This window comes from Monodelphis domestica, chromosome 3, assembly GCF_027887165.1.
Source record: "Monodelphis domestica isolate mMonDom1 chromosome 3, mMonDom1.pri, whole genome shotgun sequence".
Taxonomy (NCBI): domain Eukaryota; kingdom Metazoa; phylum Chordata; class Mammalia; order Didelphimorphia; family Didelphidae; genus Monodelphis; species Monodelphis domestica.
In genome coordinates this window covers 84,404,727-84,428,317 of record NC_077229.1, presented here as the reverse complement: position 1 = coordinate 84,428,317, position 23,591 = coordinate 84,404,727, and the positions used below count along the sequence as shown (strand labels likewise).

The window sequence follows — 23,591 nt, the reverse complement described above, 5'->3', positions numbered from 1 at the left end:
AGCCTTGATTCCATCCAATTCTGAGTCTAAGACCTTGGGCAAGTCACTTGATTTTTTTTAACCCTTATCTTCATTTTAGAATCAATACAAAGAACTGGTTCCAAGGCAGAAGAGCAGGAAGGGCTAGGTAGTTGGAATTAACTGACTTGCCCAGGGTCACAAAACTAAGAAGTATCTGAGGCCAGATTTAAAGCCAGGATCTCCTGTCTCTAGGCCTGGCTCTCTATCTACTTTGTCACAAAGCTGCCCCAAGTCACTTAATTTTTGAATCTCACTTTTCCCAGCAGCAAGAAGAATTAATCATCATCAACAATGTAGTTAATATTTCATGGAGTCACAAAGAATTGAGTTCAAGTTCTGCTTCAGATACTTCCTGTGTGACTGTAGGTAGTCACATACCTCTCTGAAAAATAGGGCCCACCTGCCAGAGTTGTCATGAAGATAAAAATGAAATATTTATAAAGTGCTTTATAAGTCTTAAAGAGCTATATAAATGTTAGTGCTCGTTATTTATTGACTCATTGGTGTGTAGTCCTTCACTGGTACAGATAGAAACCCTTCAACATCTTAAGATTTGGTCTTGGGGGCAGTTGGGTAGCTCAGTGGATGGAGAGCCAGGCCTAGAGATGGGAGGTCCTAGGTTCAAATCTGGCCTCAGACACTTCCCAGCTGTGTGACCCTGGGCAAGTCACTTGACCCCCATTGCCTAGCCCTTACCACTCTTCTGCCTTGGAGCCAATACACAGTATTAACTCCAAGACAGAAGGTAAGGGTTTTAAAAAAAAAAAAGATTTGGTCTTCATGAACTGTGACCAAAGCAGATCATCAACTTGTGGGTGGTCATTCATCTGTCAATGGGCCTCCTCATCCTTTGCTTGGCCCCTGCATCTCTGGTCTCATACCTGAAGCTTTTCCAAATTGGTAGGACCCATCAGAGCTCACCTTTTTTTCCAAGAAGGATGACCAGCTCCTGTGTATAATATCTACTTCTTCAGCCTATTTCTCTGCTTCCTATTTTCACCCTCAGGACTCTAGTGCCACCCACTTGAATGATTTCAATAGCCTCCAAATAGGTCTTCCTGCCTACATTTTCTCCCCTCTTTAATCCATCTTTCACAGGCTACCAGACTAATAACCATCCTTAGATCTAGACCTGATAATGGCTCTCCCTTTCTCAAAGCCCTTCAAGGCTTCAGTAATTCCAACTGAGTAAAGTTTAAAAATCCTTTTCCCTCCATTTAAGGCCCTCCCGAACTTCCTATCACCCCACTCTTTAAGCCTGAACTATTATGATATTCCTCTCCATGAATTCTATGCTGTCGCCAAACTGTATTATTCATGTCCCCATGCATAGATATAATGATTCCCATCATTGTTTCTTTGCTCATCTTGTTTCCCTCTGACTAGAATGCCTTCCAACCTTGTCTCTCTACTGATTTCCTACCAATCATTTAAATCTTAATTCAAAAGCCCCCTCCTCCAGGAAGTCTCTCCTCATTCCTCCTTCCTCCATTTGGCAATAGCCTTGAATCCCACATAACACCTGACGCCACTCTAATGAACTGAATCACGCACTATTTTGAATTATAGTTATTTATGTCTGTGCTAAATCCCCCTATAAAACTGTAAGTTCCATGAAGGCAGGGGCCACGTTTTAGGCAAAACTCATAGCTTCCTCAGTGCCTAACACAGAGATTACTAAACAAATGTTTGGTAAATTTAATTTTGTAGCAACTTGAAATGTGATCTTAATCAGGGGCTAGATCATGAGAACTACTGGAGTCATTATTAAACTACTATAGTCATTATTAAAGGGTGTGGTGATTTCTAGAGATCTGATGGGAGATATATAACCTAGAGTGACTCTGTAACTAACTATGAGAAGAAGAAAAAAAAACTCTGCTAGGAAAATTGGAATTGAATCTTAAATATTGGAAGGGACCAGCGAGATCATCTAAACCCTATCAGCTTCCCAGTGTAAGAAACACAAGTGGGTTTTTACCATATTCTTTTTCTCCTCTGCTCTGCTAGCCCAGATGGATCAATAAAAATATCAAGAACCAGATTGTTCACAGAGAAAGCAAATCAGGCTATTTTCCCAGTTGGAAGGAGCCAGGCTGAAAAGTTGACTCTTTCCTAAGATCAAAGGCTGACCTTTGAAAGAAAGTTATTGATACGAGCTCTCAATTTTGATATTTGATATAAAGTACATTTTGATACCAAAATTCCCTGAAGCCCCAAGAAGCCAAAGCTGGGGTTGTCTACGTGCCTAGGAATGGCTTTCAACCCAGGGTAGAGTAAAATTAAAATTATGTTTTATACATAATTTCCTTGGAGGACAGCCAGAATTAAACTGAATGATGACTTAAAGATCAGGGAGAAAGATACTTAGATATTTGTATTACTTTGTCTTATCCCTATTGTATAACTTTTAATGGTGATTAGTAAATGTGGTAGCATTTCATTAGAATACATCAATTTATATTCGATATATTTAATTAGCATAAATATATGCTATATTATCTACATATAAAATAGCCTTTTCGTTTTTAATAACTGGGTAGAAGAGAACACAACAGTCTCAGATCCAACTAACTCGTTCTATGAGAAAGGGAGTTATTTGGGCCATTCAAGAGAATTGAACAAACATTTGTGATGAGCTTCCTCCATACAAACACTCTAAGATACCTGGGAGGAAAGAATCAAACTAGGCCCAAGCCCGGCCACAAGGGGGCTCCAAGACACCACCGTCCTCATCGGAAAGGCAGGAACAGACCCTGGAAGGAATCTAACTTGGGCTGGCCAACCCAAACACAGAAAGAGCCTAGGAATGTTGCTGCATCCTTTCCCACAACTAGCTGCCCTTTTCCCAGACATCTTCACTCTGTGTCAACCAGGGAGATCCAACTGCAGCTTTGCTGGATTTGAGTTTTTCCTTTTAGATCCTGTCCCAACACTGACCCAAGAAGGGCAAAAGAAAATCACAGGCCAGGCCTGACTCTTTCCTCTCTCCCAGAGCTATATAATGCAGCCCAAAACTCCAGGTTCTTGGGCTAAATCAATCTTTCCTCAATAACTTTAAGTGCTTAGTAAATTACCACAAGTGCTAGGTTAATGATCATTTTTATTAATGTGAAGTATAGGCTAGTTGGTAGAGCCTAGAGTCACAGATTCCAGATATCTGCTAGCTGTGTCATCCTCAGCAACTCACCTAACTTCTGTTTGCGGCAACTTCCCCATTTGTAAAATAAGGATAATAATAGCATTGATTTCCCTGAATTTTTATGAGGATCAAATGAAATGATATTTTAAAGTGCTGTGCAAACCTTAAAGCTATTACTATTAAAATGTGTGGTTTCCAAAGCACTTACCCCAAAACTCTACAAGGAGTAGTATAAGTATTATCCCCATTTTACAAACAGGAAAACTGAGATCCAGGGATTTGCCCAAAGCCACACATGTACTGAAAGATGAGACTGGGATTGCTAGTTAAGTCCTGGTGGTTCAACACCAAAGTTCTTCCTTAATGAAAACATAAATAAATTTTTTTTTCAAAACAACTAAAAATGAAAATAAATCTCTCCTGCTTATTGGTAAAAAAAAATTCATTTATTTTTCCCTGTCCCACTCCACTCTTAACACTAGTTTTCATCTACTATATCTTGTAATCTGTCCCAAATGGCTAGGCTGAGCTGAGGTCTTGTCTACTCATTCCTATTCCCTCCTCCTTTCTTTCTGTTTGCTTCTGACTTAGGAAAGGACATACAATCCCACATATTTCTCTCCCTTTCAGTTGGCAAATATTTTCCAAATCACAGATGGAAAGAATTTTTCACTTTACCTTTTTAGGAGCAATAGCAGTGTGTTCAAACAGCCTCCCATGCTCCTAATGTTAGAGGTAGCTTTGACTCTGCCTCCACCAAGGCTTGCTGATTCTATTCTCATCACACCTCTCTCCTTCATCCCTTTTTCACTTCCACTGTCCTAGAAGCAACCCTCACTCAGATGTATTCCTTGCAGATAGTCCCATAACCAATCCAGTCTCCAAACTACTACCAGAATAAACTTTATTAAGCAAAAAAACTAGTTGTGAAATTCATCTGCTTAAAACAAGGTAAGAGGCTTCTTATTGTCTACCAGGTATAAAGATTAAAATTTTGGGGAGACTGAGGCAGGTAGAAATTAGTTTCTCTCTGCAAGGAGTATTATATTTTTATGAGGTTTATTAAAGGTTAAGGATTAAAGAAAATACAGAATAAGAAAGCACATGCCTAGGCCAGAGAGGCCTAGACAAGATAACCTCACATCATGAAAGAGACACATCTGCTCCAAAACGGAAGTCCAAAAGAGACTGAGCCTATTCACAACCAGGTTTAAATACCCCATCTCGCTCTCGGCCCAGGTGAGAATTCAGTGAGATTAGAGGGAATTCTGGGGAAGTGGAGCAAGGATTTCTGGGATTGAAGTCCTGGATTTGAGTCTATTTTTACACAGGTCATCTAAATTCCTGTCGAGTATTCAAGGCTATTCTCTCCATAACTTGAAGGGACTCTACTTTTCTAGACTTATATTATTCCCTTCCATTTGCCCTACCGTTCTAAGACAAAATAGACAACTATCAGACCCAGAAACATGCCCAGTGTCATCATGTTTCCACACCTTGACTTAAGCCACTTCCTGTACCCAAGCTGCTCCTGATCCCCATCTCTGTCTGTTGCTAATCCTATGAAGCCCAACTCAAATATCAGCTTCTAGCAGCTATCCCTAACCCTAGCAATCATTAGTTTTGTTCTCTTTCCCTTTTATCCTCAAATTATTGTAATTTATAAGTTAGTTATGTTTACATGATCCATTGGGGAGGCTAGTCTGCCAAAGGATCTCAGGGGAGAGTGTGTAATTAGAATGTTACCCTAAAAACTATAATCCTCAGCAAAACTATGATTCCCAACACCCTACTTACTTCCTTACCTTTTGTAGACAGGATATAAATTTGGTGGAGTTCCGTGTCTTGCTCTCTTTCCTTCCAGCCAAGGCTTTGGTGGAGCAGAGGTTTTGAACAGGTAGAAAAACTTAGTCATGTGGTTCTGTTTTGTCAGATAATAAACTTTATAAAAATAATACTTGGAGAATTGGACATTAATTTAAATCTTACAACTTTCCATCTCCTCCTTTTGAGAAATAGCTCTGCATATGTCAGGTGCTTAACAGATAATCAAAGAATAAACCAAATTTTGCTTATTTTGTCACTATAAAGTTGCTTAAACTCTAAAATCATCATGGAGTTTGTTACAACCTATAAGTGCCACTGTTTTGTCTTGAAACCATCACTTTGGAAAGCAGGAATTAACACACATGATCTTCAGTCCAGTGGTGGTTATAGTTATGGAACTGTCAGGAAAGTGGGTGATATCATCTATATTCGAAGTCAAAGGATGTGAAGCTGCTCCATGGATCATGAAAACCAAAAGTTGAGTCAAGATAAACCACATCAAATATGGAGATCTAAAAATGTGAAGGAAGATCAGGGGGCATGGTTTAGAAAGAAGACGTCAAAAAGAAGCTGAGAAGCAGCCCAGGGTCTAATGGGAAGAGGAAAATTATTTGCTACCAGTGCATTCCAAGTAGTCTGGCTCACCTTCATCTACTAAAGTCACACTGCTACGGACCTTGTTCCCTCTGAACCCTAGGCATGGAGTCTCTAGGGTCTGATAAATCGTTCCTGACAGGTTTGCTCCTCTAAAGTCACAGAGAACTGACAGCATGAGCTGGCCTGCCATTAAAAGGATGCTACAATACACCCTGAACTCAACAAATTCTCTTCCTAGATGGACCTTAGTTCACAGCTTGTTCCCTAGCTTCTTCAGAGTCTGATTTATCCTCACATCTTCCTGATCATCTTAGTCCCATCTCTATCTTCCTTTTCCATGTGGTTATTTAGCCTTAACTTTATTTCTGCCAATCCTGTTTGATATGATGCCTGTCTTCTTTTATCTAGATTTTGACCTACAACTACTCCAAAGTGTGACCTATTACCTTGCCACATAGTAAAAACCAAGGATATCTGTTGTTCAAACCAAGATATGGAATTATATGGAAAAATACAGGGCTTATCTGTCATATGCACATACTCATAGACACAAGCATATTATAATCTCATTATCCTTCTTACCTAGAAAGGTTGATAGTGAAGGAGAAAGGTAGGCAAACTGATAGCCTCTCTCTAGAGTTCATCACTTTGTCTCAGTAGTCCTTTCCCTCCACCCCAAATCCCCTTTTTCCTATTAATGAAATCCTTCCACAACCACCATTTTGGAAAAAGGACCAAAGCAGTTATCCTTCACTCTTCAGACTTTGCTACTATGAAAGAGAATTCTTTACTCTATTGTCTATCCTGAGTGAATACTAACTTAAGCACCTCACTAGATTGTGGAGACAGGATTAACTCTCCTTTGTGTACCTTTTGATTGAATCAACACAAGCTTGAACTAGGTGGAGTTGCTTGCAAACCACTTAGTGAATTCACATCCTACTTGGTGCTAGGTGAGAAGCCATCAAAATACTTGGACAGCTCCACCCTTTTTTTAACTCAGTCAGAAACTTGTGAATTCTTTTAAAAGTTCACATCCTCAGAAATTGTTCAATCAGGAAACTGTGAACCTTCTTGATAAGAAATTGACCTTCAGAAGGTGAGAAGTTGGTCCCACAGACACTGCCCCCTGGGCAGTGCTAGACAATTTGGAAATTGTGATTGGCCCCTGGGAGGAGACAAGAAGTCACCATAAAAGCAAGCCCAAACTCCCTCAGTGAGGATAATCTTTGAGAAGATAGTCTGAAGAAATTGTCTGCTGGAGATAGTCTTCTAAGTGAAAGAGACTTTGAGGGAGCTCCACTGGAGACTGTGGTTAGGATCATGGACTTGGAGCTCAGCTTCAACTTAGACTCTGACCCCTGAACTACTTTGTTGGGTGAGGTAAATAAAGGCTGACTAATTTCCTAGCTTCCATTCTTGGAGGAGGCCATGTGGTTATTTACCACCAGCCTTCCTGGTTGAGATAGTATAGATAACTTCTCTCTATCCTCCTCACATTTCTCATCTTTATTGTTTCCTCTCTGTTTATAAATACTTGTAAATAAATTTCTGACTCAAGATGTAATAAATATTGGTGACCACATAATTTCATAAAATTATTGTCCAACCATTAATTTTCACCTTTACACTACCATGCCTCAGAGGCCCTGTCCTAATACCCCTTGACAATTCCTTCTTCCACTGGTAACTTTTTCCCAGAACCTCCATTTTGAGGAAGGGCCCTGATTCTTTGGACTTCACCACCAGGCCTCAGCTATTTCCTGCACCACTTTTTTAGCTCCCTTTCATGTGTTGCCTTCTCCCATTGGAATATAAGTTCCTTGAGGGCAGGGACTGCCTTTCTTTTTGTTTATATTTATATCCTCAGAATTTAGCATAGTGCCTGATACAAGATAACACTTAATAAATGCCCAATGACTTGATTTATTTACTAGAGACTTTTAAATTTCATCCTAGTTGTATAGAATGGACATTAGATAAAAGTTCTTATTTCTTCTTTTCCTTGTTTTGTTTTTCCCCTAAATTATTCATGAAGGGTCATATACATTTTTTTTTTAAAGAAAGAAGTTGGGTTTTTATAACTTCAAGCAGATGAAATCTACTTGTTACTAAAGGAAAGAAAGCCATCTGCTGGTGGAATTATTCTTGTTTGCAGGGACCATCTGGGGAGAGGGTAGTCATTCTGTATCATTCCTAGTGGGGCAGGAGAGAGGATACACAAAGCTTGGAGTTACTCAAATAAGCCAAGATCCAACACTGACCTCCACAGGTTGATCCAGCTCTTGGAAGCAGAGTCCAAGGCTAACCAATGCACTGAAGAAGAATACACTTTGTCAGGATCAAACAGCATGGCTGGAAGCAACAGGAGCCATTCAGCTGGACACTGAGTGGCAGCTATCTAGAATCTCAAAATGGGGCATCAAAGGGTTATCTTTGTGAGAATCAGTGTTGATCAAGGCACAGACTCCAGTTGCAGTGGAAGCTGAGTAAAGTCATCATCTCTTCATCAGACAATTCAAAATCAAACATCTGAAAGTTCTCAGCAATCTGTGATGGGGTAACCACATTGATTGGGGATCAATCACAACCACTTTTCTCTGGATGTGGAACCTGATCAGAATCTGTGCAGTGGTTTTGTGGTTTGGTTTTTTTGTTTGTGTGTGTGTGTGTGCTTTTATGCAATGGCCTGGATCTTGGGGTCATTCAAGAGAGAAGGGTTGTCTGGCTTGGTCCATGGCTGATCCAGAGAACCAGGCTGTCAGGGGGCTGTAAGCTGTCACTACAATGCCTTTGTACTGACAATACTGGATCAGCTTTTCCTGGTGAGATATGAATGGCACTCCCCTGGTTAATTGCTGGTACATGCTTCAGCTCCAGCTTGGTCAAGATTTCCTCAATCTGGAGGTGGTTGAAGTTGGAAATCGCAATGACTTTCACTAGTCCTATATCCACTAAGTCTTACATGGCCATCCATGTATCCAAAAAGCTGGTGTAACATACCAGGGATGGAAGTATGGTTGATGTATTAAATACTTGATCAGATCAGTTAATGATCAATGTATAGGCAGTTCTAAGGGCAAGAGAATTACTAGGCCTAAGCCACAAAGGCTTAGCCCTCACCTTGTCAAATCTCATTCCTCTGAAAAGCGCATGTCAGGTGAATCCCCACCTACTCTGATCTTGTCATTGTCTATCCAGCCAATGTTAAAATCTATGTGCTATGTTACCTATTCATTGATCACCTCTCAATCCACAGTAAAGGCTGGGGTGAAGGCGCTCCTCTTCCTCTTGTTTCCTGCAACCTTGGAGTTCTCCCTGTTGTCTCTCTTTATCTGTCCTAGGGCCACTCTTGGCCACGTGCTTTCTATCTCGGAATTCTTACTTCCATGTGTTCTCCTATTTCTCATATTTTCCTTTAATTATTTTTCTAAGGAAAATATTATCAGGGGCCAGTGCCACTCCCCATATATATTTTAACTTGTCTGTGTCTCTTGATTTATCACCCATTTTCTCCAACTCCTTTCTCCTTCTCAAGCCCAAACCCACTAAGGAAAAACTTTATGTAACAGCCATAGGTTGGACTGTTATAGCTGGACTGGAAATCACTTTGCACTTGTCATCCAGTGGGGAAAAAAAAATCAGTCCTGGCCTTAACTCCTGTAGGCCAGTGAATAAAGAAGAGATCCAGGTAGTACAGCTTCAGGTCACTCAAGCATATTCTGACAGGCAGACTTCATCAAGCTTTTCTCATAGTATATGCACCAAAGCTTGCTGATGATGTACAGGTCCTCCTGACTCATGACCTTCTCCTTTATCTTCTCCTGGATAACCTCACCCACTTCATTCTCATTCTGGTAGACATGGGCGCAATCGATGTGATGGCACCCAATGGCCTTCACCACACTTGCCACTTTTCCTGGAGGGGCCTTCCAGGTTCTCAGGCCCATGATAGGCATCTTCACCTGATTCTTCAGCACAAGGAAGGCCCTCATGATGTTCTGTCCTTGAAGGAGATGGCTTCAACAATGAATGAGAAAAGTGAATGAAATGTCAACCCCACAAACCAGACACTATCCATATACTTTCACAACCTTCTCCCCCTCAAGGAGTATATTTTCTAAAATCTGTAGAGGATTTTCACAAACAGACAATAAGCTGATCCAGAATTGAGCAAAAAAACTAACTATGGTTGGATAGCATTGGGAAAGGGCAAAAGTCTTTTGATGACCCCAACCTTTACTCTAAAAAAACAACAGACCCATCTATGTATGGCAATAAATCATGGAACACAAAGGTCTGAAGAAATAAAGTTGTGGAAAATTCATGGAATGATGCCTAATATAAACAGATAAAGGAACTGAAGTCTAGAAAATTATTTGTTCAAGGTTACAAAGCCAGTTAGTGGCAGAACAGGGGCTGAAACCTAGGTATCTTTCCAATATGGCACGTGCTGCTTTTAAATCCTTGCTTTGAAAAGATATCCAATGCCTGTGCCCAACCAGAATCTGTTTCTAATCTACTAATTAGTTCATCTAATTAATTCTGTCATCTTTTGAATTCCAGTGGCTCTCTATTATCTTCAGTATCAAATATAAAATCCCCTGGCATTCAAAGTCCTTCATAACCTTCCCTCCCCTGTATAAACACACACACACACACACACACACACACACACACACACATACACACACACATCCTTTCAGGCCCCTTACCTTTTATTTACCACTATGTATTCTGGGATCCAGTAACATTGGCATCCATCCTATTCTTCAAGTAAGACACTCCATCTCCCAACACCAAGCATTTTCACTGGCTACTCTTTATTCCTAGAATACTCTATCTTTTCATCTACAACTTCTGGCTTCCCTGACTTCCTTCAAGTCCCAGCTAAAGTCCTACCATCTATAAGAAGCCTTTTCTTATATTCTGTAATGTTAGCACTTTCCTTTTGTTCAGTCCCACTTTATCCTGCCTCTAGGTTCTCTGTACATAGTTATTTTCATATTATCTCCTCCATTAGCCTGTGAGTCCTTGAAAGCAGGAATTGTCTTTTGCCTTTCTTTGTACCTCCAGGACTTAGCATATAGTATGTGCTTAATAAATGTTTACTGACCGACTTTAGGAGCTATTATAATTGATCCTAGCAGTTGCTAATCATCATCTGGTTGACAGAAAAGGAAAAAAGGAGAGAGGGAAGAAAGGAAGGAAAGAGTGAAGAAAGGAGGGAGGGAGGAAATAAATGAGGGAAGGAAGGAAGGGAGAGAGGAAATGGGAGGGAGAGAAGGAGGGAAGGAGGGAGGGAGGGAGGGAGGAAAGGAAAGAAAGAAGAAAGGAAGGAAGGAGAGAGGAAACTGATTTCCTCTGCTAGAGAATCCAATACTAAGCTACTTCATAGTGTTAAATTTCATATAAAAGGGTAAATGGAAAACATTTTTATAACTTCTAATAATTGCTTTAATTTCATCTTCATTCACCCATTTCATCTTTAATGCTAGTGATTTGGTTTTCTTCTCTCTTTTTTATCAGATTAACCAATGACACCAATTTTTTTCATAAAACTAACTCCTAAACTTATTAATTCAATGGTTTTCTTACATTCAATTTTATTGCTCTCACATTTTGTTTTTAGGATTTCTAATGCAGTATTTAGTTGGAGATTTTTATTTTGTTCTTTTTCTAGTTGCTTTTTTAAACTGTATTCCCAATTCATTGATCTTTTCTTTCTATATTTTATTAACACAAGAATTTAAAGATAGATTTTCCTCTAATTACTGCTTTTGCTGTATCCCATAGGTTTTGGTATGTGGTCTCATTATTAGCATTGTCTTCAATGAGATTACTTATTGTTTCAATATGCTTTAACATTAAATTATTTAGTCTCCAATTGATTTTTACTTTTTATTTCTATGGGTCCTTTATATATTATTTTTATTACATTATGGTCTGAAAATTATACATTTGCTATTTCTGCTTTTCTACATTTAACTATAATGTTTTGTGCCTTAATATATGGTCAATTTTTATAAAGGTGCTACATCCTGCTGAGAATGCAAACTTCTATTCCCATTCAGTTCTCACCTGATATCTCATATTTAACTTATCTAAGATTCTATTCATCTCCTTAATTCCTTCCTTATTTATTTTTAGATTTATCTAAATCTGAAAGGGGAAAATTAAAGCCTCCCTGCTATTAGTATTTTGTTATCTTTTTTCATCTGTAACTCATTTAGTTTTTCCTTTAAAAATCTGAATGCTATAACACTTGCTACACACTGGTCCAATATTGATAATATGTCATTATCTATGTACCCCTCAATATAATATAGTCACCCTGTTCATCCCTTCTGATTATATCCATTTTAACCCTAACTCTTTCAGGGATCATACCAGCTACCCCTGCCTTCACTGTATCAGCTGTGGCATAGAATATTCTGCTCCAGCTCTTCATCTTTCCTCTATGTGTATCTCTCATTTTCAATGTATTTATTTTAAACAATTCATTCAGCCCTGGCTTTTGGTCCATTCTGCTATGTTTTCATCCCATTAGTGAATTTATCCCATTCACACTCAATGTCACAGTTATTAGCTGTGCATTTCTATCCACTTTGTTCCTCCTGTTTGTCCTCCTCTTCCTTTCTTTCTGCTTTATCCTTCCTTAGATGTCCAAATTCATTTGACCAATACTTCTCCAATTTGTATCTCTTTCCAAAAATCCTCCCTTATCCTCTCCCCATGCCTTCATGGTTCCAAACTGGCCTACCTTTCCAAAAATTCCTCCCTCATCTCTTATCCCTTGTCTTTTAATTCTATATGCCTTCCAAAAATCCCTTCCTTATCCCCCCAACCTTGCCTTCTTGACTTCTTGACATGAGTTTGATTCTAAAAATCCCTCCCCTATCTTATCCAAAGAGTCCTTCCCTCAACCATTCTGGAAGGCAATTTGGAATTATGCCCAAAGAGTTTTAAAAGAATGCATGGCCTTTGATCCAGCAATACCACTACTAGGTTTTACCCCAGAGATTAAAAAAAAAAAAAGTTTGTACAAAAACATTTATAACCATGCTCTTTGTGTGGCAAAAAATTGGAAAGTGAAGGGGTGTCCCTCAATTGGAGAGTGGCTGAACAAATTGTGGTAGATGATAGTGATTGTGGTATAAGGAATGATGAACTGCTTGATTTCTATAAAAACTAGGAAGATCTCCATGAACTGTGGAGTGATATGGAGTGAAATGAGTAGAACCAGGAGAAGATTATACACAGAAACTGAAACATTGCGGAATAATCAAATGCAATCGACTTTGCTACTAGTAGCAATCCAATGATCCAGGATAATCCCAAGGGATATGGGAAAAAACCACAATCCACATTGAAATAACTGTGACAATAAAAACACAGAATAAAAACTTATGATTTATCATTTGTTTATATGGGTAAAAGATTTGGAGTTTTGGTTTTAAAAGATTACTCTATCACAAAAATGATTAATATGAAAATAGATATTGAGTGATAATATATGTATAACCCAGTGGAAGAGGGGAGGAAGAAAACTTGAATCATGTAACCACAGAAAAATACATACAAATAAATAAATAATTTTAAAATAATAAGATTGATAAAGAAAGCTTTTTTTTTAAGTCCCTCCCTTATCCCCTCACTTTTCCTTCCTACTTCTTGACATATATACTCCTCTCTAGCTATCCCTCGCTTTTCTTATCCCCTTGCCCTTATTTCTTTTAACCCACCCTTCCTTCTCTTTGTCCCTCAGTTCCCCGGAGGGACTCCCAGACCCTGCCTTATCTCATTCCCCTTACCCCCTATTTCTATATGTTAAGAAGATTTTTACTCTTCTAATTATGTATGTTGTTATCTCTTTATCCCAGGTCTGAAAAGAACAGGTTTCTAGTACTACCAGCCCACCATCCCTTCCTCCCCTTCTCCATGGCAGTTCCTCCAGACATTCTTCCTCCATATAAGACAGACATTCCACCCTAAATCCTCCTGGTCTACTCCACTACCATTTTGACTCATTCCACTGCATTCACCTCAACCTCCAGCCTTCCATCCCTATATACCCCTTCAAAGTATCCAGACAATGATGCCATTCCGAGGGACATAAATGACATTTTCCCATAAAGGAATCAAAAATTTGACTTTTGGGATCTCTTATGTTTAATCTTTCATCGTTACCTTTGTATGTTTCTTATAAAGTTTCCTACTGAGTTCTGGGTTTTTTCCCAGGAATACTTGAAACTTCTTTAATTCATTAAATATCCATTCTTCACCTTGTAAAAAGATAGCAAGGTTGTACAAAAGAAAAGAGTATCTTTTAAATATATCTTCTCTTCTCCACTTAAAAATCTATAGCCCAGCTCCCAAAAGAGATGATCTTAGTGGCCGTCTAGTGGCCTCCATAACACACCTAAAGTGCTCATCCAGCCACATCTCACATAACTCTTCTTTATAAACTCTGACTCAAACTGGACAACTATTCCCAGGTTTTTTCTAGCCCTCTTAAACCTTGTGAATGCATATATGACCAGAAAATACACTCCTTCCTCGGCTTTGAAGTGGATAGGGTGATGATTTCATCACCTACTTATTATAGTGTCACAAACTTTCTCAACCCATTCCTTCATCTGTAAAATGAGGATAATAGCTCCTATTTTGCCAGGTTATTGTGAGGATCAAATGAAATACCATACATAAAGTCCTCTGCAAACCTTAGAGCACTATATAAACAGAGGTTTTTATTGTTATTAGCTTTGCTTCACAAAATCCTTTTCAAGGTGTAGCTCCAGACCCACATCCTACTTAAAGCCTTCCCTGTTCCTCCTCAAATTTGCCTTGAGTAATTTGGCTGACTCTCTTTTGACCCTATCACACCATTAGTCTGTGTTATATGCTTGTTGGCAGATGTCAGTCCCACATTGTAAATAGACAGTAGGTTCTTTAAAAGCATGGACAGTTATAGGCAGTTTTTGAGCATGGAAATGACCTGGTCAGATAGTTATGCCTTTGGAAGATAATTTGACAAGAGGGAAGGATGGAAAGTTCACAGCTGTAAAGGACTTCAAAGGCCATCTGGGTTGATCTATACCTGAGTAAGAATCCCTTTCTACAACAATACAGACAAGTGATCACATTATTCTCATCATCATCCCTAATATTTGCAGAGCACTTATATATCAAGCACTGTGCTTGTAATGATGGGGAGGAGTAAGACAAAAGAACTGTTGAGGGAAATGGAAATGTTGAGAGCTCCACAGTTGCATGAGGCAAGAATGACAGTTGGGAACTGAACAAGGACTTCTGGGGAAAAGGAGGAGGTCTTGAGGGCGGAGACACAGAAGGGAGTGGAAGGAGGAGCTATTTCTCAGGGCCATTTTCAAGACACCTGTGGAGATTTCTGACACTGACAGAAATCTCAACATTGCAGGTTCCTGTTTAAAACATCGCTGATTCCTGTCAAGAAACCTAATTTCTTCAAAGACTTTCATTCCATGAACTATTGAGATACTTGACTCAAATTGATAAGCAGTGCTCTCCCCTTTTCTACCTCTCCCCTACCTATGAGAAAACCTTTTATTTCAATAATGAGATTATTTAGAAAAGATTTAGGGCAACCTACAATCCCTCTAACCTCTTCCCCTTTACCCCAATAAACAATTAAATCAAATAAGCACTCAGATAGCGAATTCAATCTCATTTATTTCCATCTAGAGAGTAAGCCCATTGGCAGACTCCATCTTGTTGCCAGTTTTCAAGACACGAGAGGGAGGCTTATGAGCTCCCCCAAAGCACTGCATATCCGGATTGAGGTCCCTCATACCTCTCCTTGTAGAGAAGACTTCCCTGCCACTCTTGAGGGCTGGCTCGGCCACCAAGGGGCAAGCCTTTGCCAAAGGGAGATCTCCATTTTTTCTTCCTCAAGTAATTCAGGGACTCAGGGAGGGAATAGTGAGGGAAGCCATTTTCATCAACCTTTCCTCACTGCCTTCAGCCCTCATTTCTCCATCTGAGGAGTGTGAGCCCCCCCCCCAAATTACATGCTGTATCCCGAGTTGTCCCAGGACCTCGCACATAGTAAAAACTTACAAATATTTGTTGATTGGAATTATTACTGACTGCTCTACTTTTTTTTTTAAAACCCTTACCTTCTGTCTTGGAGTTAATACTGTGTATTGGCTCCAAAGCAGAAGAGTGGTAAGGGCTAGGCAATGGGGGTTAAGTGACTTGCCCAGGGTCACACAGCTAGGAAGTGTCTGAGACCAGATTTGAACCTAGGACCTCCCATCTCTGGGCCTGGCTCTCAATCCACTGAGCCACCCAGCTGCCCCCTTGCTCTACTTTTTTAACTTGATGGTTTAGATAAAAAAGACTATTTGCTATATCTTGAAACTCACCCCATCTTCCTACCATGCCTTTGCTCACACAGCTTCACAGCTGAAAGAGACTTCCAAGTCATTTAATCCCAAATACTGATTAGGAATTCCTTTCTAGCAATAACAATAATAGTTAACACTTATATTGTTTTTATTATGTGTAAAACATTATGGTATGTGTTTTACAATTATCTCATTTGATCCTAACAACAAGCCTAGGAGGTACTATTAGTATTCTCGTTTTACAGATGCAGAAACTGAGGCAGAATTTAAATGACTTAAAAATAGTCCTACAGGTAGTATGCATCTGAGGTCTAATTTGAAGTCAGATCTTGCTGACTCAGGCCTATTATTCCATGCACTGTACCACTAAGCTACCTCATCTCCATTTGATGTTCTAAAGTGCAGAGCAACCTACTATATCCCTAGGTAGCCTATTAGACTTTTGGGCAACTCCAGTTATTAGGGAGCATTTTGATTTTTCCTTTGGTTGGTTTGGGATTGGTTTATTTCCCATCCACTACTATGAATTCTCATGTTTGAGCCATGCAGAATAAATCTAATCCCTTTTCTTTATGACAGTCCTTCAAAATTCTTAAGAGATGTTCTCCCACCCCTCCTGGAGACATATATCCAGCTTATCAAAGTCTCAAATGTAGTTCCAGAATTTTGACTTTTGTTGGATGGGGACAGCTATTTAGGATATCCACCCAGAATAGGTAGAGAGAATAATGAGACAGATTAGGGGGAGAGATGAGGCCTGGATAAAAAGCAAATTGAACAAGTACAATCACCAAGCATCTCCACCCTACACACAAATGCATTCAGGGGGGCCTCTTAAAATCCATTCCACCACCCCTCTATAGGCCTCTCTTCTACAGCCCAACTCCCAACAAAAATTCTGTTTCCTTGTCTGTAAAAAGAGAGGGTTGAACTAAACGACCTCTCAGGTCTCTTCCAGTTCTAAATCTATAATCCTATAATTTTGTCTTCAGGATCAACTAGCCATATCAGAAAGACTCAGAAAAATAAAAGAAGTCACATCTGAAGATTGGGAAAGAGTTCAAAAGGTAACATGCTCTTAACCTGCCTCTGGAGGACAGCTATACCAGGCCTGAATCATGAAGAGAAGGGAAATGGGCAAGGATGGAGAACATATCAACCTAAGAAAGGTATAGACTGACTCCCCTGACCATCCCCTCTCACCTTCTTTCCCTAAAGATTAGGCTGAAATTTGAGGAGACAAGGCTTACCCTATCACTTAAGGGTATGAAGATAGAATTATCTTTCTTTGTTATTTCTAATGTAATCAATCAACAATCTTTAGTTTAATCAATCAAAAACTGAAAAACACCCCTATACTTAACACTTGACCAGTCACTAGGTGGAAGAGTTCACAAATCAAAAACTCTCACCTCCAAAGGGGACTTAGCCTCTGGGTAGGGCTAAGCAGTTTGGAAGCTGTGATTGGTTCTTGTGAAGATGGGAAGAGACAGGAAGTGATATGGAAAAAGGACTATAAAAAGGCTATGGCTTCCTGGATTTGGGACTTCTCTCTTTGGATCTTCTGGCTTGGAGTCATTCCTGCCTTGGTGCTTGAAGAGATGCTTCCCTTGGATCCTGCAGTGGTGAGTGGAGTGATTCTTTCCTTGGTTCTTCAGTGAGGAGACCCTCTCTGCTCATTGGTGCTTCAGTGGGACACTCCCTTCAGCATGAGTTCTGGTGAGATTCTTAGTAGTCTTAGCCTCGTGTGCACTGAAGGTAACCTGCAGATTCTTCAGCATCTCCTGGCTCTTCGGATTTCGGCTTCCTAATTAGGTCTTTGGATTCTGGTGAGATTTGCTTTCAGATTTCTATTTGGAGTCTGGAGACATTAGGATTAAATTTAGGGTATTCATAGCGAGGCAGTACTTTGTCTCTTTCTTACATTTCCCACTTTCACTCTTTCCTACCTCCTTATAAAATAAAGCTGCTACAGTCATTTTGATTCGAGACAATATTTTAAATTGGCAACCACAATATTACTTTAAAGCTCTCATATTTAGCATAAGACCTAAATTTAAAATTTTACAAAGGAATCATTCCCTGGCCAGCCATCTCCTTTATATTGCTCCTCATGGCAGCCCCAGAAGGAAGCAGAGAATAACTTGTCCTTCAACCATTAGAGTAAGATGCTTATGAATAGGGGGAAGCATTTAGGGACAGAGCCCTAGGAGCAGTCCAATTTTCCTTCCTATGGCTTACCTAAAAACCTAGAACTCAGTACCCAAAGTCTTCCTTGCCCTCTAACTAATCTTATTTTGTTGTTCAGCCATTTTCTGTCATGTCCAACTCTTCAAGATCCCTTTGTTGACTTCAAAATAACACAGAGCTACCAAAGTAGTCAGAAAAACCACTCTTTATTCAGGAATGGGGATAGGTTCATACTCCAGCCGCCACACAGAGCCCAGTGCCAACTAGCACACAGGGCCAGCACCCTGGGGACTCTGGGAATCGTATCCCTTTGGGGGAAGGCAGCCCACAAAATGCCAGCTCCGGTGCCTACTCTGCCCAGGGAGAAAACACTGTGCTAAGTGCTGACTAGGAAGAGAAAACTTAGGGGGGTCTCATACCCTCTGGAGAATTTGCTACAGTAAGTCGGTAGAGACAAACCACAAACAGAGTGTAAACTTCTTTGCAGTCAGCCTCAGGGGTCAGCTATATCACATCAAAGGCAAGGGTCAAACTCAAGAGCTGGGGTGAGACTTAACACAATAAGGGAAGCCTCCAAAACAAATAAAAGGCACTTAACATTAGCTATGTCCACAAATCCCACCTAAGCTAAGGGTTCTCAAACAGCTCTAAAGTCCATAGTTCAACCTCAAAACAGGGGTGCTTGGCACTAAGGTTTCTCAACGGGCATAGGTAAACTGAGTCATCCAAATTCCTCATCGACACCTTCTTAGCAAAGATGTTAGAGTAGTTTGCCATTTCCTACTCCAGCTCATTTTACGGATAAGAAAACTGAGGCAAACAGGGTTAAGTGATTTGCTCAGGGTCACACAGCTAATAAGTGTCTGAGGCAACATATTTGAACTCATGAAGATTCCTGTACCCGGCTCACATGACAAAAAAAGGAAAATGATAAATGTTGGAGGCAATATGAAAAAAATGGGAAAAAAAACAACACACTGTTGGTGGAACAGTGAACTGATCCAACCATTCTGAAGAACAACCTGGAACCATGCCCAAAGGGTCATTAAAATGTGCATATCCTTTAACTTAGCAATACCACTACTAGATATGTATCCCAAAAATATTAAAGATAAGGGGAAAGGACCTACTTGTACAAAAATATTTATAGCAGTTCTTTTTGAGGTGGCAAAGAGTTAGAAACTGAAGGGATGCCCATCACCTGGGGAATAGCTGAAAAAGTTGAGATATATGATTGTAATGGAACATTATGCCATAAAAAAATAAATAAGATGACCTGTTAGGGTCCAGGTTTTCGTCCACCACCATGGAAGACCAATAGACAATGCAATTAAGCAAAAGGGTCGTTTATTGCTCTGGTGCGCACCAGGGGAGCTCAGCAAAGGAGTTCCAATTGTGGCTCGTGGATGCTGAGACGTATATACCCACCAGCATGTATGGCCCCCCAGTCCTTATCTGGTACATACTATTCTTGGAACTTTGACATGTTTATGTTGTTTGCTTGGCCCTTAAGTTCTTATCTGGTACATACTGCTGCTGGGACCTTGACATATCTTATAGATGTTCTGAACTTCCAAGGTCAGGCAGTTTCCTGCTCAGGCCTCCCTCATTCCCCACTCTTTTTCTCTTAGGGGGCAGGGGGAAGGCCTGTCCACTGAGGCAGCTCGTAGCCCTCAGCCCAGGGCTCGATGGTGGCTAGGGGCTGATACTGTTGTCGGAGGGCCAACACCTGGATGGCATCCAGGCGGTCTTTCACAAACCAAACAAGGCAGTTAAAAATGCAGGGACCAAATGTTAAGAGTAGGATTAAAATTATAAGGGGCCCTATAAGGGACGTGACTAGGGTAATGAGCCTGGGAGAAGAGTTAAAAAGGTGGGCGTACTAGGGGCTGGCAGTTTCTCTCTCCTTCCGCTGGGCTTCTAGACCTTCTCGTAGCTTTCTCTGGGAGTCCCTAATAATCCCCGAGTGGTTAACATAGAAGCAGCATTCTTCGCCCAAAGCTGCACGGAGGCCCCCTTCCTTAAGGAAGAGGAGGTCCAGGCCTCGTCGATTTTGAAGGGCAACCTCGGCTAAGGAGGCATAGGACCTCTCAAGGAAGTTAACAGAGGATTCTAGCCTAGCTATATCCTCATTGACTGCCTTGAGAAGGTGGTGGTACCCCTGAGCCTGCGTGGCGAGGGCGGCAATGCCCACCCCTGCCCCTGTCGCTGCTAAGAGGGTGGCTACGGTGATGGCAATAGTAACAGGTTCTCACCTCCATTGTCTAGACGATATGTGGTCCCATGTTTGAAGGAGGTTCTGCTCAGCATAGTAGGTCACTCGGGGTACTATTGTGATGGGGGTGCAGAACTCAAGGCGGTCAGTGAGGGAGTTAGGGGAGACACAGGGCTGTAGGCCAGAACGGGAACATAGCCAATGCGCTCCTGCGGGTGGAATAAGGTGTTTCCCAGTTAAGGGATAGTCCGTAGTTGAGCAAAGGTGGGGGTCGGGGTGGCTGGATTTTCCCACTACATCGTTGCCATGCCCAATCACTGCAGAAAGGGTTAACCCATGGCCTGGGTTTCCAAGGCCCCTGTCGCTCCAGTGGCACTGCGGTGGGTTTTCTTCCTGTGAGATTTTACAGGAGGCATTCAGGCCAAAGGCCTCGTAATAGGGCAGGGATGTGACTAGGCAAAGCCAGCAGTGTTCAGTGAGGTCAGGTGAGGAATGGTTGAGGGCCAAAAAGGAGGCTTGCAGCAAGGGAAGATAGGGATTGCTTGCAACAGGGCGATCAAGGTCGTGGGATCTGGGGGTGGTCGGAAGTGGAAGGTTCGAGAGACTGGGGGGTGGTCGAAAGTAGAGAGTTTGCAGGACTGGGGTTGTTAGGTAAGGGAGCCGCAGGAGGGTTCGGGTTGAGTATGAGGTTGGGCCCCAAGGCCACCGGGGCAGTGGTGAGTTCTTTGCGAATCGTAAAAAATCCCCCTTGGTCATATCCAGATTCATATCTGCGGACTCCCCAGGTGCGCCCCAGGAGCCACCCCTGGTCTTCCGGGCGTAAGACGGTCAGGTTTAGCTGGGTACAGCGGGCCCGTTTGGAAGCGGGGGAGTGGAAAAACCAATCCCATGTGCATCCTGTGTTAGGGATCAATTTCAAACCCAGGAACTGGTCAGTTTTCACAGTCCAGTGAGAGGCCTCGTCCCTCGCAAGAGTCACACAGTCCCAGTAGGCACAAAGGTAGTGACCTGGCTGGTTGCAGTATGACCTCCCGGGGTTAGAGCTGGGACATATGTAGTGACCCATTAAGGCCAGGTCCTTTAGTTCCTCCAATGAGACCATCCCTGAGGTCTTTCCTGTGCTCCTTCCGCCCCCCTCACAATGCTCGGCCAATATCAGCGTGCAGCTGGGGACTGAGAAGGTGGGTCCTCGGTTGCTCAACACGGTTTGTGCTGCTTGCGGGGATTCCACGGGCGTCAGGGTCCACTTCCAAAGCTGGCCAGGGGTTCCACCTTGAAGAATAGAGAGGAGCCAGACAAGGGAGGGGGAAACCAAGAGGTGGGAGAAAAAGTGAAGTAATTGAAGTGAGTGGGTCATGTCGCCCTCCTTTGGAGTCTGAGCTTCAGAGGAGTGTTGGGATAGGAAGTGGCTGTCCAGACTTCGGTAGCCTTTGGCAGATCTGCAGCTCTCACGTGGGAGTGGTGGATCCAAGGGCTGATTCCATTGACCTTAAGAACGAAAGGGATAACAAAAAGTTAATAAGGTCCCTTCCACCGTGGCTGAAGGTTGGCCTTGCGGTGTCACTTAATCCAGACCCAATCCCCAGGTTTAAAAGTATGAGGGTCATGGGGAGGGGGTTGGAACCATGCCTGGAGCCTCGGCCAGAGGTCAGACTGGATCTGAGAGAGGGAGAGAACAAAGTCCCGCAATGAGGGGCTACCGGGGGTTGCATTTGGGAAGGCGGAGAGGATGGGGGAATTGAATCACAAAGGATTTCATAAGAGGTCAGAGAGAGGGGCCCAGGGGTATTGCGGCCTTAAAAAGGGCTAGGGGAAGGAGCATCACCCAGTCCCGGCCAGTCTCCAAAGAGAGTTTAGTAAGAATCTCTTTTAGGGTCCGATTCAATCTTTCTACCTGCCCTGAACTCTGGGGGTTATACTTACAGTGTAATTTCCATTTGACCCCGAGACCCCCTGCCAGTGCTTGTAGAGTTTTGGCCACAAATGCAGGGCCATTGTCTGAGCCTAGAGAGGAGGGCACCCCAAACCGGGGAATTATTTCTTCCAGCAAGATTTTAGTGACTGCATGGGCAGTTTCAGTCTTTGTTGCAAAAGCTTCAGGCCATCCCGTGAAGGTGTCTACAAGAACTAGGAGATACCAGAATCCAAATTTGCCAGGTCGTACTTCAGTGAAATCAAGTTCCCAATGTTCACAGGGTCGGGTGCTACGGAGGCAGGTTCCGGGGTGCAAGTTCGGGTTCACTGGCCAGGTCAGCTGGCAGGCAGTACATTTGTTGACCAACTCTGTCAGGAAGGACCGAGAGCCTTGAAAGCAAATCCGTCCTTTCCAGAGCAGTTCATGGAGCTTGTTGGCACTCAGGTGTGTGAGATGGTGGAGGTAGGTGGTCAAAAGTTGGCCAGAAATTCTAGGTAAAAGCAAGTTACCAGCAGGGTCCTGGAAGAAAGACCCAACCAGCCGTCCTTCCTTCCCTTTTATCCATTGGCAGTCACTGTCTGAATATTGTGGAGGATCCGGTGGGGGGTTCAGGATGGGAGATGAGGGGCCCGGTGGCTCTGGGTCAGCCTGGATGGGCAGCACTAGGGTATGGGCCCAGTCTCGCGTTGCAGCTGCCTTAGCCACCTTGTCTGCCCAGCGGTTTCCCATGGCGGGGAGAGACGAGCCACTTTGGTGTCCAGGGGTGTGGACAACAGCAACTGCACAGGGTTCCCAGATGACTGTGAGTAGATCTTGGATGTCCTCAAGGTGGGCCACAGACTTCCCAGCCAAAGTGACAAACTCCCTTTCCTGGTATATTGGTGCATGCACATGCAGGGTCATGAAGGCATAGCGACTATCTGTATATATAGTGACTTGCTTGTCCTTTGCCGCCCACAAGGCTGCTGCCAAGGCAATCAGTTCATCTTTCTGTGCTGACGTCCCTTCAGGGAGGGAGGCGTCCCAAATGACCTGGCCAGTATGATCTACTACTGCGGCTCCGGCTCTCCTACCTTGCGGGGACATGAAACTGCTGCCATCGGTGAAGAGGAGGTCCGGATTGGCTAAAGGGACATCCTTAAGGTCAGGCCATGCAGATATCGATTCCACAAGGATCTCTTAGCAGGAATGCGTCTCGGTGTTGTCATCCCCAGTGGGGAGAAGTGTGGCAGTGTTAAGGGTGGACACTACCTGGAAGGACAGCCGAGCCTCATTCAGGAGGAGCGATTGGTAGTG

General features: G+C 42.2%; 1 protein-coding gene and 1 pseudogene across 1 annotated transcript; both read right to left on the bottom strand.

Moving 5' to 3' along the window:
- Nucleotides 1-3,509: 3,509 nt before the first annotated feature.
- Nucleotides 3,510-20,554, bottom strand: LOC100618086 (aldo-keto reductase family 1 member B1-like; annotated as a pseudogene).
- On the bottom strand, nucleotides 19,496-23,395 carry LOC103104556 (uncharacterized). Its single transcript, XM_007489686.3, has 2 exons — nucleotides 22,304-23,395; nucleotides 19,496-21,868 (listed from the first exon to the last, which is right to left on the bottom strand). The coding sequence occupies exons 1-2, from the start codon at nucleotides 23,379-23,381 to the stop codon at nucleotides 20,937-20,939; spliced, it is 2,010 nt and encodes a 669-aa protein (XP_007489748.1). The 5' UTR covers nucleotides 23,382-23,395; the 3' UTR covers nucleotides 19,496-20,936.
- Between the last annotated feature and the right edge of the window lie 196 nt (nucleotides 23,396-23,591).